Below are 25,959 nucleotides of genomic sequence, written 5' to 3'. Positions count from 1 at the left end.
TGTTGCCCGTACTGTCTCCCTCTGTGTCTTAAACACACACGCGCGCACATGTGTACGTGTGCATACACAAAAATGCAGGCTGTCAGTGCAATACACAGGGACTCACATAGAAGCCATTTATTATATGCTGACACGGGTTAGATCAGTTTTTGGCAGCTTCAATTGGACATGGGAGCATGGGGGTGGTGAGGCAGAGAAGCGGCGAAAAAGCAGAGGCCGAGAAACCCTCTGGTTTGTCTGAAGTGTCAGGCCAGAGGGCTTTTGGGTGCGTGAGCGTAAGATTGGTGAGGCATCTCGCCCCTGTCAGCGTGACAAACACTCCGGGCAACATTATTCCCGCCGCTGGGGCCGCAGTGGCAAGGACAAGCTGGCAGGCTCGACCTTGCGGTCACTGTTGGTTTGCGTTGCGTGGAAAGGTGACGTGCTGTTCTTCGCTTTGGCCTCTAGGTGGTGCTGGACGTGGGCTGTGGCACTGCAGTCCTCTCAATGTTCGCTGCACGCTCTGGGGCTAGAAAGGTCATCGGTGTTGACCAGTCAGAAATCATTTACCAGGCCATGGACATCGTCAGGTGAGTCAGTGCTGTCATGATAACTGCAGTGTCGTGTATGTGTATGTCTACAGAGGAGAGGCTGATGTGGGCCAGATGTGATGTTAATTTATTCATGTTAAATTATGTTAATACAGCCAGGAAAATGCACAGTGAATTTGTGTTGCTTAAATCACACTGTGTTTTTTCAATATTAAAAAAAGTACATTTTATAGAGAGAATGATTAGCTTAATAAGTTCTCTCACTGTTTAGTCCTGTCCTGCAGTGAAAAACCTCCAACGCGTGTTTGGCTTTGAGAGTATTTTACATCATGATGCTGAACACCCGCATAAATGAATTTACAAAGCCTACCCCCTCTCTCACTTTGATTTACGTGTTCATGCTCCTGCCCCAATCCCCCACCCTCAAAAACCCAGCTGTGCTACAGGCTCTGTTGCGTGATGCTGACTGGACACCATTACCCAGCAGGCTCATGGAGGGGACCTCCAGCCTGCAGGCCTTTAGTTATTTCTCTCGGGTAGTTGACTTTAGTAACGGCACCATCAGCTTCTGACATGCTCCTCTGGCTGGAGGTGGTGGTGAGTGACGGGAAGGAAGATGGGGTTGGTTGGTGCGAGCTAGCGTTGACACCTGCACACCTGCTCCCCTGGGTGTCTCTACTGCGCTATCAAACTCCACCATCCAGCCTTCTGTTTTTTGTTCTACCTTTGCGTGATTTGGAAACTGCCCCGTGCATGAACTGCGAAGACACCGGCATTGCGTCCGCGAGCACTGCGTGGTGCTGTGCTCGGAGCAGTTCGCAGCGTGGGGTGCCTCTGAGAGATGTGTGATTATGGCTGTTGTTATTAGGATGTGAGCTGAGGGGCTGCAAGCAGGCAGCAGAATGTACGGAGGGCGTAGTTTAATTTTACAGTTCACTGGGCCTCTGGGCAGGGGGCTGTGTGTGTGTAGGGTTGGGGGGACTAGTCTGAGATGCTTAGTGCTTCACATACACTTCCACACACCCTCCATCAGGCCTGACCTGGGGGGGGGGGGGGGGGGGTAGGGTATGCGATGGCGGAGGAAATGCACGGATGGAAACACTTGAGGTTGTTTGTGAGCTGGCAGTGGCTAGCTCCAAGCTGGTTTTGAAGTATATGTTGCATTTTTAAAATGATATATTTTCTTGATGATGATTTCCTTATTCCTGCTATTTGTGTTTTGAAGAGAAGAGTTCTTCTTTGCTCCCATTGCCTCTTTCTCCCCCATGGTTTATGATCCTACTGGTGAGGTGTATTGGACCCAGCAGAGCTCTGGAGGGACCGGGTCCTCACCCTTTTTATTGTTTATCCATAAGTCCTGACACACGAGCCCCTGATGCATGGAGTGTGTCCTTATAGACTGAAGGGAAACGTAGCAGTGGAGACAGAAGTGCATCCCTGTCTCTGTTTCGCATAGTGGCCATTGTCTTCTGAATTGCTCCTGTAATGAGATTAGAGTGTTTCTCTGTGCTGTGTGGGAGCGGGGCTTGGGGGTGGGGGGTGGGGGGTGGCGCAGGGAGTCTCTGTGAGCGGGCGATAGTGTGAGTGGAGAGAGATAAGGATCAGCTGGGACAGGAGCACGCGCACCGGCCTTGACTAATGCTCCTGTCCCCGCTAACATTAGCTGTCATGATAATGGAGTGTTTAGAAGGATTGATGCACAGGGTAGCTGGTCAAAAAAGATGAGTTTTTCAGCTTGAAGGCCTTATACACACATACATGCACATAATGTTTGCATGCAGTTGTACGGTGCTGTTTTGCTGGTGGAAAGGGGATTTGAGGAGGCATTGGGATTGGTCAGGGTGTAATTGGGATGAATGAAGTCGTGTTGGATAACACTCAGGCTGAGTTAAATGACTGTAATTAACACTCATTCTCTAAAACGAGGTGCTTAAGAGCCTGAAGTCAGACTGATTTGTTTGGAATATATTTCCCATCTGAGGCAAATATGTTTTGTAGTAAATTTGACCTTTGACACCCTGCCCCTCCCCCATTCACCTACTAATTCCTTAGTTAAGATTTTTACTTACTTTTTACTTTTACTGATATTTGTGACTTTTTTTTCTATGACTCTAGCTCTGTGTTGTTGGTTACTATTGCTGGATACTACAAATCACAATGTAATGCACATCATCAAAGAGCAAAGTTATATACCCTTGAACTGTTTAATATGAGTGTTTTGTTTTTAATAAAACCATATGTACATGTTTAAACGCATCTAAAAAACCCTTAAAACAGAAAACATCAGTAACTTCAGTAGTATTTTGTGCACTATGTAACGTCTTATGGTGTGCTTGCTGTCCAGATCGAATCAGCTAGAGAACACTATCACACTGATCAGAGGGAGGATAGAGGAAGTAGACCTGCCAGTGGATAAGGTTGATATCATCATTTCAGAGTGGATGGTGAGTACACACACAGGTTTGGTTTCTTTGACTCTCCTTTGACTCTTGCATTTCTAATTTCCCCCCCAGTTAACTGTCTGGAGGGGCTGGGTGGAGTTTGTTGCGACAGCTAGAATATGGTGGCACATTGACTCCAGTAATATGGATATACTATGTCCTGGGACATTTCAGAAGCTTCGTACTGTAGTATTAGACAGTGTGTGTGCACAAGTCAGAGTTCAGTTTTTTCATAGTCCATCACATTGCTTTGAACTAGAAAATGTAAGGGGCTGTGCTTCAGTTGACTACGGGTCTAGTCGCTTTGTCCAGTCATGAAGCCTCTGGCACATTTTTGACCCTGCTTTCTTCCACTCTCAGTCATGGGGAAAATTGAAATTGCGATGTGCTGTGCCACTCTGTGATGAAGAATAGCACGTATAACGTAGAACGGCATAAACTCTCAGAACATTAATAATTTTAGGAGCCACCTGTCACTTGTTTCTGTGGAGATGGCGGGTGATTTTTGAGAAAATCTGGGGGTCCTGGATAGTATTTTGTGACGTGTCAAGGGTTTAATGCTTTTTGAATACTACATTGGGATAAACTCAAACACTTTTTTTTGATGCTTTTGGTCCTTTATTTAAATAAGCACACTCTATATTGTTGTGTTATGCCTACAGATAAATTAAATTCTGCTTTCTAATTTTGATGGGCAGGCGCAGGCAAGGAATTCACATGAATTTTTATTAAGCCCAAGCACCATGTGTTCCCCTGTATTTGCAGTGGCAGCAGCTCCATAGTGACGGGAAGTGTAGTTAACACGACAAGCCCCGACAAGATGAGAGGTGCACTAAATGATGACTATCCCTAAAAGATAGTCCATTCATCCCTAAAAGATAGTCACCATTTAGGGATGAATGGACTATCTTGTAGAGTTTTCACCATTGTGAGCATGTTTTATTGAGAATTTGTCCTTGCGGTTGCCAAGACTGGACTACCATCACAAAAGCAGAAGTTCTGCTGAATTAACCTGGCAGGGGGGAGTTGTGTGTTTGGCCTTTAACTTAAAAATGGGACGGAAACTAACTGAACTCTACCTTAATAGTCAGTCTGAGCATGTGGGGCATTAAGGCCTGATCTATTTACTTTAAATTAAAATATGGATTTTTGTGATTAATGTGGGATGAATGGGGGACTGGACCTCTTTGAATTTTATTTTTAATGAAGTTGGAGAATCATGAATCATCTTTCGATTTACTTGGGCTATAACTGTAACCTCAGTGATGAGTGAGTGTTTGTTTGTTTTTTTGTTGTCTTCTTTGTCCCTCCTCCACCATGTTTGTGCCAAAGGCTAATCATTACCTTCCTCTTTTATGATTAGAATAACATTTTGGGATTTAGGATTGGGGATTTAGCATTTGTTTATGCTTACCCACTATTAGGATTTCTGCTAGGTTTTGATGCATTTATACTCCAAATGGATTTACTGTTTGTTTGGAGCCCCCACCCCTCCCGCCAGTATCACTGTGAACAAAACTGAATAAGCATATAAGTATACAGCAATAGTGAGGAGAGCTAGAAGTTGTAGAAAAAAGGAGCACTCACCGGCCACTTTATTTTCAGAAACTGCTGATCTCCTGAGATTTTCATGCACTAGAATCTCTAAGGTTTACAGAAAATGGTTTGAAAAAGAGAAAAATATCCAGTTTATGGATGTTCTCTGGGCAAAAATGCCTTGTTAATGCCAGAGGTCAGAGGAGAATGGCCAGACTGGTTCAATCTGACAAGGGCAACAGTAACTCAAAACCGTTACGGTGCAGGTATGCATAAGAGCATCTCTGACTGCACAACCAGTTGAAGCACATGGGCTATAGCAGCAGAAGACCACACCAGGTACCACTCCTGTCAGTTAAAAACAGACAGCTGAGGCTACAATTTGCACTGGCTCCCCAAAATTGGACAATAGAATATTGGATAAACTCTGCCTAGTCTCATGAGTGTTGATGTCTGCTGCGACATTCGGATGGTAGGGTCAGAATTTTGCATAAACATCATAAAAGCATGGATCCATCCTGCCAATGGTTCAGGCTAGTGGTGGTGTAAAGGTGTGGGGCAGATTTTCTTAGCCTACCCACAGCCAACCTAAGTGTTGTTGCTGACCATGTGCATCCCTTTATGACCCCAGTGTACCCATCTTCTGATGGCTACTTCCAGCAGGATAATGTGTCATGTCACAAAGCTCAAATAATCTCAAAATGGTTTCTTGAACATGACAATGAGTTCACTGTACTCTAATGGCCTCCACAGTCACCAGATCTCAATCCAATAGAGCACATGTGGGATGTGGAGAAACAGGAGAGTTGCCGATAAATCTGCAGCAATTGTGTGATGCTGTTGGGTCAATATGGACCAACATCTCTGAGAAATCTATGCCACACAAAGTAAGGCAGTTTTGAAGGCAAAAGGGGGTCCAAAACGGTGCTAGAAAGGCGTACCTGATAAAGGGGCTGGAGAGTATACATGTCTGCCATGCTTTGGTTAGTTTCTCAGCCTAAGAGTTGCTCTATCATATATGTGTGAAAAGCGAAGAGGTTTTAAGTTTCTTAAGAGTTCGGGAGAAAAAAACAATAATTATTGAGTTTTTGTGAAGCAAGAAATTAGTGGAATCCATACTTCATTTTGTATTACAAACAAATTTACACTTATTTATGCAGGAAAAGTCTAAGTGTTTTTGGACATTTGTTGGAAAGTCAGCAGACCGGCAGATCTCATATTAGTGTTAGGCAAAAACCTCTGTTTTAAGGCTGATGGAAAAATGTTGATTGATAATTTGTAGGGAAATGTATTTTGCATAAATCAGAGGAGAAAAAAAGTTCCAATTTCAGATACACTAGAAAGGTGAGAGTGTATGAGAAGGAGAGAGAAGATGAGAAAGACGATAATCAATAAATCAAAAGGAAAATTTCTGAAAGGTGAGCTCTAGATCTGAGGTGTGCAGCTGTCATCTTATAAACAACTGATGTGTAGCATTAAAACGCAGCCAGACAAAAAGTTTAAGAGATTGAGCTAGAGAGAAGGAGAGATATAAAAGGAAAAGAAGGTGAACTATGTAATGGAGAGAAAGACGGTGAGAAGAGAAGTAAGACAGGCCAAGATAAGCTGGGGGGTGGGGGGAGTTGGACGACTTGTGGCCGGTAGCAGCGGCGTGATTTTGCCTGAGGTTAGAGCGAGGTTGTCCCTGTGTGATCCATCATGTCTGATGCTAGTGCTCCCTCAGTCAGCCACCACTCTGGAGAGTGAGAGGAGCTAACAGGTGTGAGCAACACCCAGCCTCACACATGGTGTAGTCTCCTTATGTACGAACGTGGCTGATATTTATTTAATTGCGGACGGTGGTGTTTTGGCAACCTGCTTAAGAAACCTTTTATGTGATGAAAGGTGAATCAAATGGACAAAAACTTAATCACTGAAAATGGGCAAAACGTCAAGACAGTATTACAAATATTAAAGTGTTTTTAAGCCTTTGTTATAAAGGTCAGCCTCACAGCTGGTAACATTTTCATTTGTTAAATAATCACTAAAGCTGAGTTGACCCAACCTGACCCACACTGAACCAGTTTCATGTTCATCTTGGGGCACTTGGCACAATCACATGTGAAGACCTTAAAACCATCTTCTCATAAATCCTTTAAACTCACTGCAGTAACGGTGGAGAGCTCTACCTAGCAGAGCTGAGTGAGAAAGCAAATGGAAGTTGCATCTGTTCCAAACAAAATGAGCTCAGTTCTATAGCACAGAGATTGCAAGATTCCTCTTATGGGAATGAAAGAGTTTAATGGCCGCTCTGTACACCTGTGATATGCAAGAACCCACGTTGGTTCAAAAGTAATTGAGTTTGTGTGGTGTTTTTTTTTTTTTTTTTTTTTTTTTCCTCTTTCCCAAAAGAGGTTGTCTCTCCAAACAAAGCATATTAAGTTGACTTAAACAGGAAGTACAGAGTAAAATGTGATGTTTGGAAATAACTACAAAATGACTTGCAGCCATTTCTAGACAAAAGGCAAATAAGTCCCCAGGAACAGAGAAATGTATAGCAGAATGGTGTAAAACATTTAAGGAACAGATTGTAGCAAATTGGGCATAACAAGAAAGAAAAATAGCCCTAACACAGAGAGAATCCATCATGTCAGTGTTTAGTTAGTCAAAACAGACAAGCCTGCAGCTGCAATAGGTCTGTTTGTATAACTAGTGTAAATTTGAAAATTTCTGTAATCTTAGTAGCAGTGAAAATAGCTGTCAAACCTCTCTGGTGAAATTAACATGATATGAGAGATGTACTGCACAAAGTTTGTTTTCCTTAAATGTTTCCACTGACAGTGACACAGACTCTAGATTCCTCCTGCATGAAACCCAACTCCTTTTATTCTGTTGTATACACGGCTGGATTTAAATATCTGTAGATTGGTTGTGTGTGCGTGCGTAAGATGGTATAGCTGAATTAATGGCAGATCTTTGGCCTCATTACCTACTGATAGCAGTCTTACCTTCCTCAGGAGAGTACAGCAGTAATCACTCACTCAGTCCCCTGATTACTGCGGCCCTGCCTGCCTCTTTCTACACACACACACACACACACACACACACACATACATGCGCGCATGCAAACTCAAACTATACGTATTCCGTTCAACAGATTCTCACGCATTTAGATGGATTCTCCACCAAAAATGCTTGGCTGCGGTCCATATGGACCACAGAGGGAAACTTTCTAGCCGGAAATAAGCTGAACAGAAAAGCCCCTGACGATCGCAGAGAACTGGAGCGTGGGCTGGAGACTGCTGCACGCTCCTTCCCTCCAACAGTGTTGAACAGCCTGTGGTGTGCTTGTCCTGCACCCTCATCCCTTCATGCTTGCTGGCTGTCTTGCTGCTTCCCCTGATCTGCCACTGGCCAACAATTCAGCACTCATGCAGCCATTGTCCCCCTAGAGTAACCGTGGAAACAGAGCTTGTCGTGCTTGAGTACTTTTATGATATGCTACATTTCCTCCTCATCAACATTGATATGCAAATCAGATGCCTCCCTTGCCAAACTGAGCCAAATGCTTTGCTTCCTCAGCTTTCTGTGCTGTCCTTATTTGTGAATATTCAATGGGTGTTTGGTCAGTTTACATCTTACGTTTTTCAGCAACTAAATAACCTACCATCTCACCAGTGTTAAAACAGTTAATGAGAGCATGATGTTCAGGTTTGTTTTTGTTATTCATAAGTAAACCTGACTTCATTCATAAATTGTTCAGTTACTGACATGTTATCATTCAAAGAGTTTACAGGAGCCGTGTCAAAGCTCGAATAAATTGGGTACTGAAGCGTTCCTAATTGTGCCTGTGTGACTGAGGTGACCTGGGAATTGCAGCTGACACTGAGCTGTAATTGAGAAGATTGGTGAGAGAACACAGCCTGCGTGTGCGTGCGTGTGTGTCTCCCAAAGAAGTTCTTAAGCCACTTGGAATGGTTTATTAAGTACAGTCAGATTGCTATTATGCTGTTATAAGTCTTTCACACTTGTAATTCAGAGGGATAAGTGGCTGTGTGTGTGTGTGTGTGTGTGTGTGTGTGTGTGTGTGTGTGTGTGTGTGTGTGTGTGTGTGTGTGTGTGTGCGTGCGTGCCCTTACATGTGTGATAATGAGAATTCATTTTCATTAGCATTTCATTAGTAGCTTTCATTACATGCTGCTTGGTTCATGTACACCTAGCCAAAGCTACAGAAAGCACAGGCTGGTCATGCACACATTCCGCCATGTTGAGAATAATTTTGTTTTTAATTTTGTGCTATAGTTCAAATAATTTTAAGAATCATACCAAAAAATTTTAAACGTGCTATACAAAACTGACCACGGATGATGAAATTTGGTTTATTTTTTCATTATTTGTTTTTTTCTTTAACTTTTTTCAGTAAATACTAGTAAATAATTTTTAGAAGTTGGTCATTTATTTGATGTAGGTCTGGATCAGATGTTACTAATATAAAATGTGATTTCATCAGAGCAAGTGACAGGCGTACATTATTATTTTTATTTTTTAAACATTTTATCATTTACAGCATTTAGCTGAGGCTTTTATCCAAAGTGACAATTATAACTGAATACAACTCGAGCAATTGAGGGTTCAGGGCCTTGCTCAGGGGCAAAACTGGCAAATTGGTGGTGGTGGGACTTGAACTGGCAACCTGCCAATTACAAGTCTAGTACCTTAACCACTGAGTAAAATAAGGTTAAAAGAGACAGATAAAATAAACTATAGAATAGTTGAATGTTCATTTCACAATATTACCATGGTTAGATTAGAATTTGAATGTTATGTAGGAGAAAAGGATTCCATAAGCCTCATTTCTGTTTATCAAAGAAATGCAGACATTTCAGTGGAAAATATCATTGTCTCAAAATAAGCAAAGGATTTTAAACTCACTAAGCTTTCTGATGTTCATTCAATCACTGGTGGTAGATTAGCTGGGAAAATGTGGTTGATTTTGAATTTGTCTGCTTCACACATCAAAGCTACCCCTGGGCTCAGGAGCAGACATACCATGGCTCAAGTATAGTGTGTTTGTCTGGTGGCCTTAACCACTAAATGACACTCTTGAAAGCTGCACCAAGATATTTGACCAGCCTTTCTGTCACGTGGTATCCTTCACAAGCCTGGGTCAGACCTTTTCTGTGTTAAAGATTACTCCTAATGTCCCCAGCAGCAGACTTCCTGTTTGGGGTTGGTCTTGTAGGAGTCTTATTCAAATAAAGTGTCATCTCTTCAGCTTCTGTCAGCACACTGGCATGAAACGGCTGTAGACTGTGTGATGAAAATCATCAATTTGTCTGGATGCAAGTAGCAGTGTGTGTGTGTGTGTGTGTGTGTGTGTGTGTGTGTGTGTGTGTGTGTGTGTGTGTGTGTGTGTGTGTGTGTGTGTGCGCGCACGCATGAATGAGATGAGATGAGCAGAGTCATCATTGTGTGATTATTACATTCTCTCTCATCATTTCCGCTCCACTGATTACATGTTTTCCCCGGAGCCAAGCCAGGTGGGTTCCTTACCTTGTTTTAGTAATTAATAGGTAATGGAGAGGCAGCGAGAGTGATGACTCTCAGGCCTTCAAGGCCAGGCCTGGGGAAGTGTCACTCTACTTCTGGAAGCTTCTCTCTCTCTCTCTCTCTCTCTCTCTCTCTCTCGTTCGCTCGCTCTCACTCACTGCAGTGAAAGCAGCCGCCTGTGAAATTGGGTTCTAAATTACGCCATGGAGCAGCTTAGCCGTCGGTCCGGTGCTAAGTCTGTTTAAGAGCAACCCCGAGAGAACAAGAACCAAGGGCATGCCGGACATGGGGGCGAGGCCTGGCCTGCCCACCGTGCCCTGGTAGAGACTCCACTGTCCAGTCTGCCTTTCCCTTCCTTACAGATGCTCACTTTAAAAATAACACTGCTGAACCCACGAATGCAGGCCCATGATGATGAGGATGATGATGAGGATGATGATGATCATCATCATCGAAGTTCACACAAGGGACAGGCAGCATGGTTGTAAATTTGCACTTGGGCCCCTGCCCCCACCCCTCTTACCCCCCACCCCCTTGAGGGAGGAGGTGAGAGTGTGTCCTTGTGTGGGCGTCATTAGCAGTCTTATCTTCGCAACCATAGTGCTGCTGTAGGGGAGGGGGAGGACAATAGCATCGCTGTTTAGGGATGAGGGGGGTGGAGTGAATGATGAGTTGTGGAGCGTTTAGTTTATAGCAGAAGCCAGGGAGAGGAGGATTGTGGGATAGAGTGACTCCTCTGTGATTCTGAGTTTCAGTCATAATAGAATCACAGCAGGAATGACACGACCACGTTCTCAACCTCGGCGTGGGCCAGGAAGTACTTTAAATGGTTGCAAATGATGCTGGGTGATTATGTATGTGGGTATCAGGCAGCATATAATTTATCTGGTGTGTGTGTTTAATTTTGTGCAATTCCATGAAAATTCTTTAATAGTTATGTTTAAAACCTATTTTCTCTCCCAAATAGCCATAGATACATTATTAAAGATCATCTCTCTTCCTTGTGTACATATGTGTTGTCATGGTTATCTGATTGTCCACATGTTTTGTAATGCTGAGTCTTTAATGTCATGTCAGAACTTTAGAAATTGGATGCCTGTGTGACCCGTACAGTGTCATTTAAAGTTTAGGTTCAGGTTGCAAGCAGGTCATCTCATGTTTAAAATACAAAAAACAATTGGTTACATTTAGATTTTAAGTAAAAAGGTGTAAGCAGCATGTCATTTTAAGCCTTTCATTGTTGATTATTCAGATTACATTCATGTTATTAAAGTGGGAATTTTAAAAAGAACTTCAAACATTTGACATGAAAGCTTTTGAGAGAGGGGAACACGCATGTGACTAACTTTTAATATGTGATTATTGATCATTAATCCAACATGATGCATTACAGAGAGGGTAACTATCTGTACCTGCAGCCTGATAATCTGTTAATGATCAGAGTAATTGAGGAATCGGAATAGAATACATCCATGTATATCCCTCAGTCGGAATAGACGACTGAAGCCATTCAGAATACAATTTATGTCTGATAGAACGAGGTGGGTAATCCTGTGAATAATCCATTCAACAGAGAATAATAGCCATGTAAACACCTGTATCATTGATTACATTCGGAAACTGAATACAGCAGGGCAGGAGCCAAGAACTTGTCTGCAGAAGAGACGAAGTTTATGCTTCTAACTTTAGAAGACAAATAGTTACAGGCCCTAAAGCTGGCAATATTGAGCTGTTCAGACAAGACATAATTATTGGGCAACTATTAGTGTGTAGAATTATTATGTAACTAAATGAAAAATGGAAATTCTCATAACAGTTGTTTTTCATCTATTAAAGTGAGATTAATAAACAAACAACTCCATTCACAAAAACATTTGACATTAAAAAAAAACAAAAAACAAAACAGTGACCAATATAGCCACCCTTCTTTTCAATAACAGTCATAAGCTTTCCATTCATGGAGTCTCAGTTTCTTAATGTGTTGACGATCAGCTTTTTTGTGCAGCAGCAACTACAGCCTCCCAGACACTGACAGCCAGAGAACTGTATTGTTTTCCTTCACCATAAATCTCCCAATTAAGAAGGGCCCACAAGTTCTCAATAAGGTTTAGGTCAGGTGAGGAAGGGGGCCATGTCATTTATTCTTTCATCTTTAAGGCCTTTACTGGCTAGCCACACAGTGGTGTACTTCGATGCATGCCGTGGAGCATTGGCCTGCATAAAAATCATGGTCTTCTTGAAAGATGCAGACTTTTTCCTATACCACTGCTTGAAGAAAGTATCTTCTAAAATTGGCAGTAGGTTTGGTAGTTGATTTTGAGTCCATCTTCAACCGGAAAAGGTCCAACTAGCTCATCTTTAATAATAGCAGCCCATAGCAGTATGCCACCTCCACCTTGCTGCCGTCTTAGTCGAAGTGGATTCAGCTTGTTATGATCCAGCCATGGGCCCATCCATCTGGTCTGTCGAGAGTCACTCTTGTCTCATCAGTCCATAAAACCTTTGAAAAATCTGTCTTGGCCCAGTCTTGACGTTTTACCTTATGTGTCTTGTTCAGTGGTGGTTGGGGTTCAGCCTTCCTTACCTTGGCCATGTCTCTGAGTACTGAACACCTTGTACTTCTGGGCACTCCAGGTATGTTGCAGTTCTGGAATATGACAGCAGTTGAGGATGATTGGTTCCTGGTCGCTTAATGTTTGATTCTTAAATCTTTGGCAGTTAATTTGTGTCTGTTTTTCTCAACACATTTCTTGCGACCCTATTGACTATTTGCAACAAAATGTTTAATGGTTCAGCCCAATATCTTAGCATTTTTATGTTAGCAAAGAGTGCTGCATCCCTCTGAAAGACTTTTTACAATTTTTTTACTTTTCAGAGTTTAAATCAATTTTTTTTTGGCCCATTTTCCTGAGGAATAGAAGCTGTCTAATAATTATGCACACCTTGATATATGGTGTTATCCTTAGACCAAACCCTCCCTCATTACACAAATACGCATCATCTGATATGCTTAAATCTAATAAGGATTCAAGTTATACTGCTTGGAGTTGGAAAATATGTTGAAAAATGATGAAATGGTCAAAAACCTCTCTTGCCTAATAACTGTGTACATGTTGCAGAACATGTTGTCAACCTTTTGCTCCTTCTTTAATAAGTACATATGAAGTGTTTTCCTGAGTCTGCTATAATCTCTAATTAAAAACATGTGCACCAACTGAAAACTAGGGTAACATACTGCTGCTGAGCTCTGAGTGTTGCTCTGTGTGTGCATGTAAGTTTGGATCTGATTACTTGCAATGTGCATGTGAACAGAAATCTTCATCAAATTGTTTGGTAACGTGCTATTAATCAGTCTTAATCTTTAATCGGAGCGAATTTAATCAGATTGAGACAAATCTTTGTAAAGTAAACCAGTGTAATTCATTAGCATTATAATTGAATAATTAATTAGTAATCTTCAGTTGAAAATATACTGATTTTCCCCACACTGGGAGTGTGATCATTTGATCTCCATAGTGCTTTTTCATTTGATCTCCATAGGGCTACTTCCTCCTGTTTGAGTCCATGTTGGATTCGGTGTTGTATGCCAGAGATCGGTACCTTGCAGATGGCGGTTCAGGTGAGTGTCAGGTATTTTGTTGTTGCTGTTGTGGATTTTTTGTTTGTTTGTTTGTTTGGTTTTAATTAGCATGGCTATTTTATCTTACTCTGCAAATGCCTTAAGCAGTTCCCCCAGCTGAATTGATTTGTGCTGATTTAAACATTTTTAATTCTTTCAGAGGCTAAATATGCTACTAAAATTCTTGAATATACAAGAACTACTATGAAAAAGTATGTACTATGCAGTTTGCAAAATGCTTGCAAGCTTTCAGCCTTCCTGGTATTGCCAAAACATTGCCGATCTAGTGTGTAAATCAGAGTGATGGGTATGCTGAACAGTGTTCAAACTCTCATCAGTATGTGAGACAGCAAGTGGCGTTTTGAATGTGACAGCGAGAGTGGTGTATGTGTGTGTGTGTGTGTGTGTGTGTGTGTGCGCGTGCGTGCGTGCGTGCGTGCGTGCGTACATTCGCTGCAGACTGGCACAGTGATTGGTGAGTGGCAGGTGTCTGGAGAGAGGTTCCACTTCCTGATCTTTACTGCCTCACAGGGACCAGAGAGAGGTCACTCCTCTGGTGGCAGGGAGTCTTAGAGAGAGTAAAAGAAACGGAAGAGGAGAAAAGAGGCGAAGGAGCCGTTTTGGATGGAGTGGAAACAGTGTGGAGAGACATGGGAAGCTGGAAACAGTGCAGGAGAATGGGCTGCAGTGAGGTGCAGCACAGACGTCCCGAGACGGGCAGCAGGGAGAGTCCTACTCTGCTCCACCTGCAGGGCTGGTGGCAGCCTCCATCGGGCTCAAGCATATGACATCATGGGCTTTCTCCTCTGGCAACTTCAATGCATGTCTGGGTAGCATTAGTTACTTCTGTCCTGCTCCAGCCACCTCCCCCTCCCTCTCTTATGGTACCAGATCTGAACCTCTGTCTCCATTTCTCCCTCTCTCCTCCCTTCCTCTGATCATTAACCTCTCTTCATCTGTCCACATCATTTGCCCCTCAATGGTGAAGGATTTTTTTTTTTTTCTTTTCTTACCAAACCCTCTGCAGGCCATCGGGGAGGGGGGTGCAGGGGTGACAAATGGGTCTTGTGCATCGAGTCGAGAAGGACACAGATGTCAAAGCTATGAATCTTGGGACATGGGCTCTGCATCCCTCTTGCTCACTCCCCATGCTGGTGTGGGACAGTCACAATCCTGCTCACTCAGCATTCACTTTACCTACTTACTCCTAACGCTGGGCATCACGACACGATATATTACAACGCCCAACAGTTATGTAAATACATTTTATTAAGATGAGTGTTACTAAAAATACTATTATTATTATTAACAATAATATATGAATAAATATCAAATAAAGACCATTAGCAATCAAGATTGCAAATTAAACTATATAGAGAAAACAAAAGAAAGGTTAAAGAAAAGAATTCCTTGAACACAATAACGTCTAACCTCCCACTAGTAGAAAAGGATTTAGCTAAGAATATTATAATTCATAAATGTTAACTGGAAGTTATTATAACTATTATAACTTGCAGTTATATCTTGAACATTTTGCCACATATGTTTACTCAAATTTCACCTTTAAATTTTAAGAGGCTGCCTTGTTTTTTCCTATAGATTAATGTGTGGAATTTTTTTCTTAAAGCCACCAGCTTTTTTTTTTTTTTTTTTGGCTTTATGAGGTGCCTCCTGCTGGATGTTTTAAATACTGCTCTTAACCTCGAATCCATCAGTGGGTAAAGAAAATGAAATCTTCATAAATATTGATGCAGCCATGACTGTATTGATTGACATTTCAGTAAGAGTGTATTCACGACATATTGATATTTTGAGTGATATTTGAAATTTTGTACAGTCCTACTCCCCCCCCCCCCAAAAAAAATCACATAACGTGTGTGTTTGGGAGTATATAGATGGGCTTTCTTTCACATTTACAAAAAGATAAAAATATGAATGAGATTGTCTTTCGTATGGTTATGCATATAATTGAGGTAACGTATACATGTATTTTTTACACCTTGAGTGTATAAAGTAATGAACGCCAACCACGTAATGGATAGATTCAACCCTGTATTTGTTCTTAACAGAGTACCATTTACAGCTATTTTGTCATCTGTCCATGGCGGTTACTTGTTTTTGTCAGGTGAAATAGTCATGTGACCTTTGGCCTCTTATCCCACCATTTATGCAAGAAAAACCTTTGGTCATCCTTTTGTCTTTATCCAAATCTTTCCACCTTGTCCAAGCATTTATTTTATATACTTTTTTTTTTTTTTTAATTCTGTCTTTTCCATTCAGATTTTGAATGCACATTTTTTATTAAAACTTTGAGTAAAAGAGGTGGATGGAAAACCCATTGGTGTAGCACTTTGCCCTGCACTGTTTCTGTCTGTCTTGAGGGTGAGTTGCTGTTGAGAATTTTTAACTGTGAGCATACCCCAGCACTACACCCACACCGTTTAAACGCACAACACCAGTCCAGTTTTCAGAGGTTGTACATTATTATGGTTATATTATGTACGAATTAATGTTCTTCATTTGTGCCAAAGCCTGAGGCCCAATTTTTGTTTTGTTTGGAGTGTGTGTATGTGAGAGAGTCAGTGACTTGGGCCTTCATTAGCTATGTAAGTGGGGGGGCGCTGGTGCTGTACCATTATCCAAACTCTGTAGCCTCAGAGCAGGAGGGGAGCCTAGTGCAGAGTGCTTTTCTTATTGCCAGCCATAAAAAAGCATTTTAAAACTGATGAATATACAGAGATCTTTTATGATTATAACCAGCCATTGAATTCAGATTTTTGTAGCCAGAAGCTGTTTGGCCTGTTTGGGTTTTAAGCAGAAGGGTACATTGTGTTTGCAAAAATAGGTGTCAAATGGTAAAAGTTGATTGGATGGTTGGATAATTGGGACAGTCATGTGGCTTTCCATGACATGATAAATGTTCTCATTACCATGCATTCACATAACGGATGGGATGTTAAACACCCCTCCCTAAAGTCACTGTTTGCCAGTTGTTTCATCCTATATGGCTAAGATCAGACAGTGATGTGATTGTAGTTAGTTTTATGTAACTAGTGTGTTGATTTGGTAATAAAAACTGCTTCATTTCATGTTAGACTAGGTTTTTCTTGTCTTATCTTAAGCCTAGCCCTAAACTGCAAAGACTTCCACATTTGTTATTTTTTGGTTTTTATCATCAGGGAATTGACTCAGAATTTCAGCTACAGTTTAGCATGGCACATTAACATTATAAATCTTAAAATGTACAAATTCTTAAATGGATGGAGATTATGTACAGAAGTATTGTGCAAAAGCTCTTTCTGCATGTTGCATATAGCCAGAAATATTGCTTGGGTTTAGTGCTTATATAGCTATTCTTTAAAAAGCTGCTATATACTAAAGCAAACTGGGCAAGGTTCTCTTTATCATAGCACTATAACCATTTTAAATGTCCACAATCAGAAGAGAATTTAATGCATGCTATATCTTTAATAGTCATTAGTTATCGTCAGGACAGTTGTATTTAAAGTTGTTTCTTAGTAAAACATGTTCCTTTAGTCTTTCTCCTGGAAACTGTTGGAACAGAGTGCTTTTGAAAATGCTGACCAGTGACCTGGGTGTGTTCTCTTGTCTTCTCAGTTTACCCTGACTGCTGTAGCATAAGTTTAGCAGCAGTGGGCGACACCGAGAAACACCGTGACCGCATTGCATTCTGGGACAACGTGTATGGCTTTAAGATGGAGTGCATGAAGAACTCGGTGCTTTCTGAGGCGGTGGTGGAGGTCTTGAAGCCCGAGACACTAATCTCAGAGCCAGCAGTCATTCAGGTGAGAAAGGGACAGAGGCAGCCCGGTCCTACTCATTCTTTCAGCCAGAGCTGAATGTAAAGGAGGTAAGGACACATCCAGCCACATCAGTGCTAGCTTATTTGGCATTTAATTTATTCTACAGACATTCCATATTTTTTGCCCTGCAACCCTAAACACCAATTTCCTCCCATTGTGAGCTGCTGGGAGTACAACTGCAACGATGTCTCGTTAGAATGGTGTAGCTGTTACCCAGCCTGAGTTCACTAAAATCCACAGCACCTAAAACTGAGCTCACTAAATCTATATACCCTGGTTAATACCTAATGAAGATGCAGAAGTGCCACTGCACATGTCCGCTTTGCTTGCTGTTCACACTTCTTGCGCCATTGTCCCTGGAAACCATGTACTTTGACCCCAGAGCTGAGGTGGTGCTGTAGGATGATGGGGCTCAAGCCTGAAGCTGTCCTCTCCTGTACAGTAAACAAAGGAAACTGTCCCAGATTTAAACACCCACTCACACAGACATCATGGAGCTGATTAGAAGGCAAATGCTGTTGACCAGTGAGGAAGTTGAGAACGCGGTGGCCCTTTTGCCGTATAAACACTACATGAACACAGCATGGTGAATTGTGTGCTTTTCAACAATTGATCAACTGACTCATTTTTTACTTTCGATTATCAAAACATTTACATGCTTTGGTGCGATACCTTTTCCTTACTACCTGTCAGACGTCCTGTCCAATGAACAGTTTAGGTGAGTCTGCATCACCAAATGGACATTTCAGTTTGAGTGGTACGGGCCTTGAAAGCAGTCTCCAAGCCTGACCATTTCATCTGCAATTACATCACTCGCATTGCGTCCTATGGCACATTTGCATACACAGTAGGTATGAACCAGACTTAGATCTGCACCACCTAAACCTGAGCTCACACTCTACATGAACTAAACCTGTGCTCCGTTAAGTCACCACCTACAATGGAGCACATTAAACCAGAACCACCTAAAACCAAGATCTAAAAAAAAAACCACTAGCTGAAAGACCTTAATAAATCAACACCACCTACAACTGAGTTCATAAATCAGCACCACCTAAAACTGAGAATTAAATCTACAGGAACTAAATTGTGCTCATTAAGTCAATACACTTAAAACAGAGCTTACCTTTTTACCTTGAAAACCAAAAAAGTGAACTCGATGAGGCTGGCTGTGTGCTGAGAAACTGCATACATGCCAGACAATTGTTTCACAGATCAAGTCTATTAACATCCTTACCTGTGGTCAGGTGTTCAGAAAATGAACACACTCTTGCATGGAATCCCATTAAAAGAGCAACACAAATTGTTACTTCTCTTTCCGTGTTCTAAACATGGACACTTGTGTTTAAACATCCAGATAAATCCCAATTCAGTTGTCTATTCAGATACGTCATTGGAAGGTGAGTAAATGCAAAACTCACCTTGATCTGAATTTGCTTAGGACTTGGTTGGTAGGTGTGTGTTTTTGTGTCTGTGTCTAGACATTAGACTGTAATGATGTGACCATTTCTGAGCTGGAGTTTACTGCAGAATTCACCCTGAAGATAACAGCCAGCACACACTGCACTGTGAGTAAAATCTGCTACACCCACACACGAGAATGTAAGCCATGTTTAGCTAGACTAAACACAGAAGCCGCTGTTCTACAAGCTAATCAAGGTTGTCAGGTGTGAAGATTAATTAGGGGTGGGGAGATGGATGAGGTCGTTGATTGGCTGGGATGGGTCAGGTGGCTCAGACACCTGGATGATTGATAGGCAGCCTGCTTTCCTGCAGGTGAATGTAACAGCAGACATCAGGAGAATTTGCTAGTTTTTACTCGCTACTTTATAAACTTCATAAACTTCTTTGTGCATGTCTGCAGGAAACTGTTGTTTGAATGTGTAAATCTGGTGCATTTGTGGTACTGGTAAAGAAATATAAGATAATCTATGTGGGGAAAGAAGTCTGATGTTTGTCATTGTAGAGAGTGTGTGTGTGAGCAAATGTGAGGAAGCGACAGTGTAAGTGACAAAAACGATGCCTGTGGAATAACGAGTCTAATTTTTCTTTCCTTTCCCATTTCGTGGGGCTTTTGTATGGTCACACTCCTATCTTTGCGGCGCGTATATTGTTTTTATGGATTAATCAATACTGCGTTATTATCTCTTTCCCCCTTTTGGACTCGCACTGGATTAAATGGAGTTTGTAAACATCCTCTCATTTTTCTGTCTCTCTCTAGTAATGGAAAACGCCCCTTTTCGACTTGCTTTGGCTCAGAACACGTGTAACCTATTTTCTATATTTGGAAAGCACTTAGGTAGGGACAGCGTATTGGTTCCTTCCACTGCCACTTTTACAGGGCAAAATTATTCTGATAAACGTAAATGGGATTCTGCGCAATATTTTGTACTGTCTCAAATGGGGAATTATCAAGGCACCCCGAAAACGCTGCCGTTGCCGTGATGGAGCGCATGCTTTTATTCTCCCGCCGACAGTCCATTCATCACATCAGGCTGCCTAACCTTGCATTAAATGAACAGCGCAACCCCACGCTCTCGTGCTTCGCGGATGGAAGACAAATAACGCTCGCTCTCCCCGTTGCGCCAGTCGTAACCCTGTCTCTTGCACTCTCACTCCCCCCCCCCCTCTCTCTCTCTCTCATTGTCACTCACTCTCTCACACGTGTACACACACACACACAGCGTGAAATACAGCACTCCTTTGGAACTGTTTGTTTAAAAATCTGTTGACTGATATTAAATCAACGTTGATTCCAGCTGCGTGCTGCCGTACGGAATGTAAACAATGCGTTTCCCTTAACTGTGGGAGATGGCGAACATTTACTTCTTAAATTCTTGAAGTGTTTCTAGCTCCGTTTAATAACCGTCCTTCTGGCTGCGTTTACTTTTGTTGTTATATATGCGAACGTGTACGCTTATACCAGCGCGCGTGTGGTCCTGCCTTTCAAATTAAAATGTATTTGCTCGCTTCCAATGCGGCGGAACGTACACCGAGAGGTCCACTGGAATTACGCGCTGGGAATTTTGGCAGCATTGGCGGGGTGTGGCGTGGCGTGGCGTGGCATTCGCCGCGCAGTAACAGGGGACACCGGGGCTGGAGGGGGGGAGGACGCGGGGTGGCCGAGTGTGACCGAGTGTGACTGCTTGCACGCGTGAATAAACCCCATCAAAAGCGCATTAGCCCGCCCTCTTCTGCAGCTCGCGCTGCATAATTGTATCTGGCTACACCACGCACTGTTCCGACATGATAGCGCTGGAAAGGGCTCGATGATGAATTGCTCCCCCGTTGGTGTTAGCGATGATGATAATTATTAATTTTCCCCGCTCCCGTTTCTGGGGAACTGCTACGCGAGTCCGCGCGCCGCCTCCTGGGCCGGCAAACTCTCCACTCTCATCACTTATCCTCGACATATCCCACGCTTGAAGCCCGGGCTCTTTGATGAGAATAAAAAGGACTATTTAAATTATCCTGTGCTTTTCGTTCGCTTATTTTGTTCCATCGCATTGTCCGCTTGCACTCCGTCTGCTGAGCTGCTTCTTCGCTCTGAACCGTATTTGCTTCTTTTTGCTGAGACTTTGATTCAAGTGACCTTACAGGCTAATGAAAATGACTCGGTATTATCTCCCCGACGATTTTTTTTTTAAATATCACTTTTCTCAAGCAGTTCTCAATTTTTAATGACAAGTTATAAGAATTTATTTTTAACTGGGGATTTATAAGTGAAGTCTCTCTTCCAGGTAGCCAAGCTTTTCCCGTCTAGTTTTATTGTTCACATTACAAGTGTTTTTTACCCTCAAATCTAGTTTAAGCATGGACATTGACGGAGTACTTGAGGCTTATTGTAAAATTCAACCCCTGTCTCTCACACCCCATCACACTGTTGATTTCTCTCACTTTCTTGTTTTCTTGTTCTAACCCTTCTCTGCCCTCTCCCAAAAAATTAATTGGCTCAATCAATCTTGTTTATGGGCTGTTGATCTTTCCTTCAGAATAGTGTGACTCTTCCTAAGACACATGAAGAGCAATTAAGCCTTATTGTCTAATTACTGTTCTGTTTAATGTCCAGTACTGTTCATTAAAATGTAGAATTGTATTGATCTGACATTTTTTCCATCAGCCTCTTAACTGGCTTTTTCAGTCTTGGTCTGTCTGCACTGATGGGGTTTAAGTTTAAACAGTTCATCAGTTGTATTTTTAGACATGTATTTGTGGAGATTAACATAGACTTTAAACTAGACTCTTTTTAAAAAGTCTGTGGAGTCTAGCAGGCAGGGACAGGCTGCAATGTGACTGTCCTGAAGTGAGCCACTTAATTGTTATCCAATTAATCAATAGCGTTCCAGGCAAATTTACATTGTTTTATTGTACAGTTTTGTATGTAAAGTGGGCATTACTATTAATCCTTACTGTAAAATGCAGCTGTTGCAAATGATTACGCTAGTTTTTGCTATTCAGGAAGAGTGTAGTCTTGAGAGAATTCTTGTCAGATGCAAGTTTCTCATTTTCCTGTGTGCTTCTGTCCTTTCTGCTCTTTCTGTGTTAATAGCACACTTGATCCCTGTCTTCTTTCTATCATTTGTTCCTTCATTTGTTCTTTCTTGCTCTCTTTCTTTGTCACTTTCTGTCCATCTCTCTGTCTCTCTCCTGTTTTTCTGTTCTTGCGTTCATTGATTATGGTCTTTGTCAGAGAATGCCAGCTCTCCTGTTGTCAGCTGTGTCAGGATTAAAAGCTATTAGTTCTGCATCATTGCCACTGCGACTGTGCTTTTGAGATTGATAGAATTGCTCCTACATCACAGGGGGCAGGTAATAGGAGAAAACACATAATTTGTACTCATTCTACCTTTAAATTATTTTTTAAATGTATATATTTTTTGTGTGTGTATGAATGCAAATTCAAATAAAAACAAGACGGGACAAAGTGGTACTTTTCCCATGTTATTTTGTTAACTCATTTAAATAAGGGTTCATGACACATTTTTGAATAAAGGACTTCTGACAGATAATACAAATGATTTTTGAAATCATAATGCAACATTTTGATTTTAGTGTGTATAAATGTTTGTTAATTCATCGTCCACCTTTTTAATTTAGATGCTTTTAGATTTTAAAATTGTGTTTGAAACTGTTTTAGATGACATTACAGTATAATTGTTGAGCTAAATAAGCTAAATAATAGCTAAATTCAATATATATATATATATATATATAATATAAGTAGGCTGTTAACACTAAACTGCCCTTCTCCACACATACACACACCTTGCAAATAGGCATGCTTTTCTAATGCTTTGCTAATTACTTTCCCAGCAGCTCTGGACAAGCACGAACATTCTGAATTTGTGTCAGGTTTTAATGTCTCTCATATTTTATTCCAGGCTGTGGTGGGCTATTTTGACGTTTTCTTTGGCAGAGGCTGTGGGAGCAAGGTGAGCGTCAGCACCGTGTGCTTGCACGGCAAACCAATTACGCTCTCGCTTTGCCATGCTTTAAGCCTGGGGCCATGGCGACGCAGCTAGCGCCCACTCTTACACACCGCTGACATAAGCATTCGCCGTCCTCCAGTGACCAAACGGAACAAGAATAAAAAATGGGCAATTTGTGAGAGAGAGTGAGAGAGTGAGAGAGAGAGAGAGAGAGAGAGAGGAGAAAAAAAGTGGGGGGGGGGCACTTTCACAGCGTCTTTTATTTTTTGCTATACACTGCTAACTTTGAAAATGAGGTTTTAAATGTTTTTCCATTTTTATCACGACCCACTAGTATACAAAGGAGTTTCCTGTTGTTGCTTACTTCAGAAAGAGACAGTGTTGACAGTTAGTGCTCCAGTGAAGAAAGAAAACTGCTAACGGCAAGAAGCCGTGAGATTTTGCATACCATGTTCAAGTTTGGCTATATCGTACACTAACATTTTCTTAGCGCTTGGGTAATAAATGTCTGCCTTAATAGCAGAGTCGTGTGACTGTGGCTAAGGAAATGTGCATTTCACCCTCATCTGAGCCCTCAGCACAGGCTGAGTGGAGCGTCAGTACTGCTATAGTGAACAGAATATAACACCACGTAAAAAAGACGTGTTAAATGGTTCATAGCCTGCTGCTTTGCCCTGTCAGTATCTTGAGCCTATTCCTATAATCCCCTAAACAGACATACCTGGTTCACTCATAAATGGGAGGAATAATTAACTTAATGAATGAACTTAATAAGGGTGTGGTGCTAGCTCCTTCTTCCCTGCCATCACAGAGGAAATATAAATTTCCTTTAAACAAAAAACAAGCAAAGCATCAGTGTAGTATTATGGCGTGTGAGTTTTGTAGTATTAAGACTTGTGAGTTTAATCTGGGTCATGTCTGTTCAGTGCGAATGTCTTCAGTGTCTTACAATGTAACCAAATTCTGAAGTAAGAAGAATGGCTGGGGTTGGATGGTAATTAATCCAGTCATGTGTCTGATCCCAGATGATGTTCTCCACTGGCCCGCACTGCACCAAGACCCACTGGAAACAGACTGTCTTCCTGCTGGAGAAGCCCTTCCCAGTCCAGACAGGTGGGCTCCACGCAAAAATGTGTGCATTAAAGGAATACATCAACCTGATGATGCCACTGGTGAATGGAAGATACAAGAAACCAGTTAGCATCCCATAAATGAAGGCATACTAACTGGTGCAGAATTGCCCTAGCTGTGTGATGTATTCTCTAAATACATATGCATACATTTTATTGAGTTTTCTACACACATACATACTTGTTTGTGTGTCTCTGCTCACTTTTGCCTGTGCGTACATGCATGCGTGCGTGTGTGATTATGACTGAGAGGTGTATCTTATCTGTGTGTTGTGAGAGGTGGGTGGGTTATCTGTCAGTGATTGAGTGGCAGATGGGTGATTGAAACCTCCTTTTTTCTCAGACCACATAAACACCTGGTAAAACGTATCGTTTTCTTTCCCTTGTCAGATCATCAGGAGTATGTTCATATCTCAGCATTAACTGTCCTTCTGAGATGGGACTTCAATTTCATCCACTTATTAATTGGAATGTTGGCCTTAATTTTGGCTTTGTACAGTACTGGAGGCATATTAGTTTGTGTTGTTTCAACACAGCATTCCAGAATGGCACTGAACATGTCCTCTGGAGGTTTGGAGCTCTGTAATCAGCATCATGTGTAGTACTGTTTTATTACTATTACTTTGACTATTACTTGCCACCAGTCTGCAAGTACAAGTCATACATCCGAAGAGCAAGACCTAGAAGAGGCAAGGGAGAATGTGTGCACACCTCAGGACTGGTTGCCTGTTCGGTTCACATAGCTTGCTGAAGCGAGAGGTCTGGGGATGGACCGGAGTTCTGCGTTTGTCCCCAGGGTAGCGGCCTGCTTCAGCTAACTGATGAAGTCTGTCTTATCGTAATGGGAATCGGAGAGATGTCATCTGACGTGCAGATGGATGAACCCTCACTGCCCCCTTTGTGTGCCCCAGTCCCCAGTTATAAATGACCCTGGCTCGGTTCTGACCACGGACCTCTCCGCTGCATTAGATTTGCGATAAGACATCAGCCAGCGTGGGCTCCACGCTTTCTGATAGCCATGTTGAAAAGGCCGAGCCATATGATTGGACACTAGCACATATTCTAATTTGCAATACCTGATCTTTTTTGTAAAGCATTCACTTCACCAGTCAACCTGTATCCATATGTATAAGGCCTGGCTGGTTCATAGGCATTGGCTGCAATTTTGCTGGCAGCCAAACCCTCGAGCTGTGACTGGTCGGTTCATGCAGGGTGTGCAGCATTTGGAAACATATAACTCCTCCCTGGCCCATCGTGGGCACAATGGTAGGAGTATGGAACTGGCTACGGTTCATTTCTTTCTAAACTTAAACATTTCTGAATAAGTTCTAATTAGAACACGGAAGTGCTTACTGTAGTGTAGGACTGATTGCCATTGCTAGTGTCCTATGGCACTACTATATAAGTAATCAAGTATGTCAATGTAATGTGTGAATTCCAATGAATTTAATTTCCAGAATGTGATTAACAGTTACTCAGACCACTGAGAGTGTTAAATTACACCATGAGGTTATTTGAAAACTGAACTAACCCATTTGTCATATGTAATGTTTATATTTATTTTATTGCTTGGTTAAATTAGCTAGCTAATGGCTCACAAGCAAACCCATTTTAAGTTAAACCCTGGTTTAAGTGAAAGGAAAACAAGGACGATGGTAAAATGCATGTTGAATACTGTTTTAGCTTTATATGGAAGTTATTTTTTTGCTTTTAAATACTGGCCAGTATCATTAGATAGAACACGAGTCCACCCACCCGTTAGAGTATGGAGGCAGTTGGTGGGAAAGAGGGAGTGATGGTGAGGTGGCTGTGTAGGGAGGGCTTTGGAGTGTGTACTGGAGCTTCAGTGCGTATTGGCTGGTCTTTGCTAAGTGAGAGTGACAGAAGCAACTTGTCCTATCATAGTCTTTCCTGCCAGGGT

At 41.9% G+C, this 25,959-nt stretch overlaps 1 protein-coding gene across 2 annotated transcripts in view; it reads left to right on the top strand.

Moving 5' to 3' along the window:
- prmt3 (protein arginine methyltransferase 3) overlaps nucleotides 1-25,959 on the top strand; it is a 34,948-nt gene that overhangs the window by 4,193 nt on the left and 4,796 nt on the right. For both annotated transcript variants that reach the window (XM_027011155.2, XM_035526384.1), the window contains exons 9-15: nucleotides 448-569; nucleotides 2,875-2,974; nucleotides 13,577-13,655; nucleotides 17,274-17,461; nucleotides 18,961-19,047; nucleotides 22,861-22,911; nucleotides 23,934-24,021. In XM_027011155.2, the coding sequence (XP_026866956.2) occupies nucleotides 448-569; nucleotides 2,875-2,974; nucleotides 13,577-13,655; nucleotides 17,274-17,461; nucleotides 18,961-19,047; nucleotides 22,861-22,911; nucleotides 23,934-24,021 (715 nt within the window). The remainder of the gene's footprint in view (nucleotides 1-447; nucleotides 570-2,874; nucleotides 2,975-13,576; nucleotides 13,656-17,273; nucleotides 17,462-18,960; nucleotides 19,048-22,860; nucleotides 22,912-23,933; nucleotides 24,022-25,959) is intronic.

The sequence above is a fragment of the Electrophorus electricus genome, chromosome 1 (assembly GCF_013358815.1).
Source record: "Electrophorus electricus isolate fEleEle1 chromosome 1, fEleEle1.pri, whole genome shotgun sequence".
NCBI lineage: Eukaryota > Metazoa > Chordata > Actinopteri > Gymnotiformes > Gymnotidae > Electrophorus > Electrophorus electricus.
Note: the sequence above shows the minus strand (reverse complement) of the source record. Positions and strands in the feature narration are given on the sequence as shown.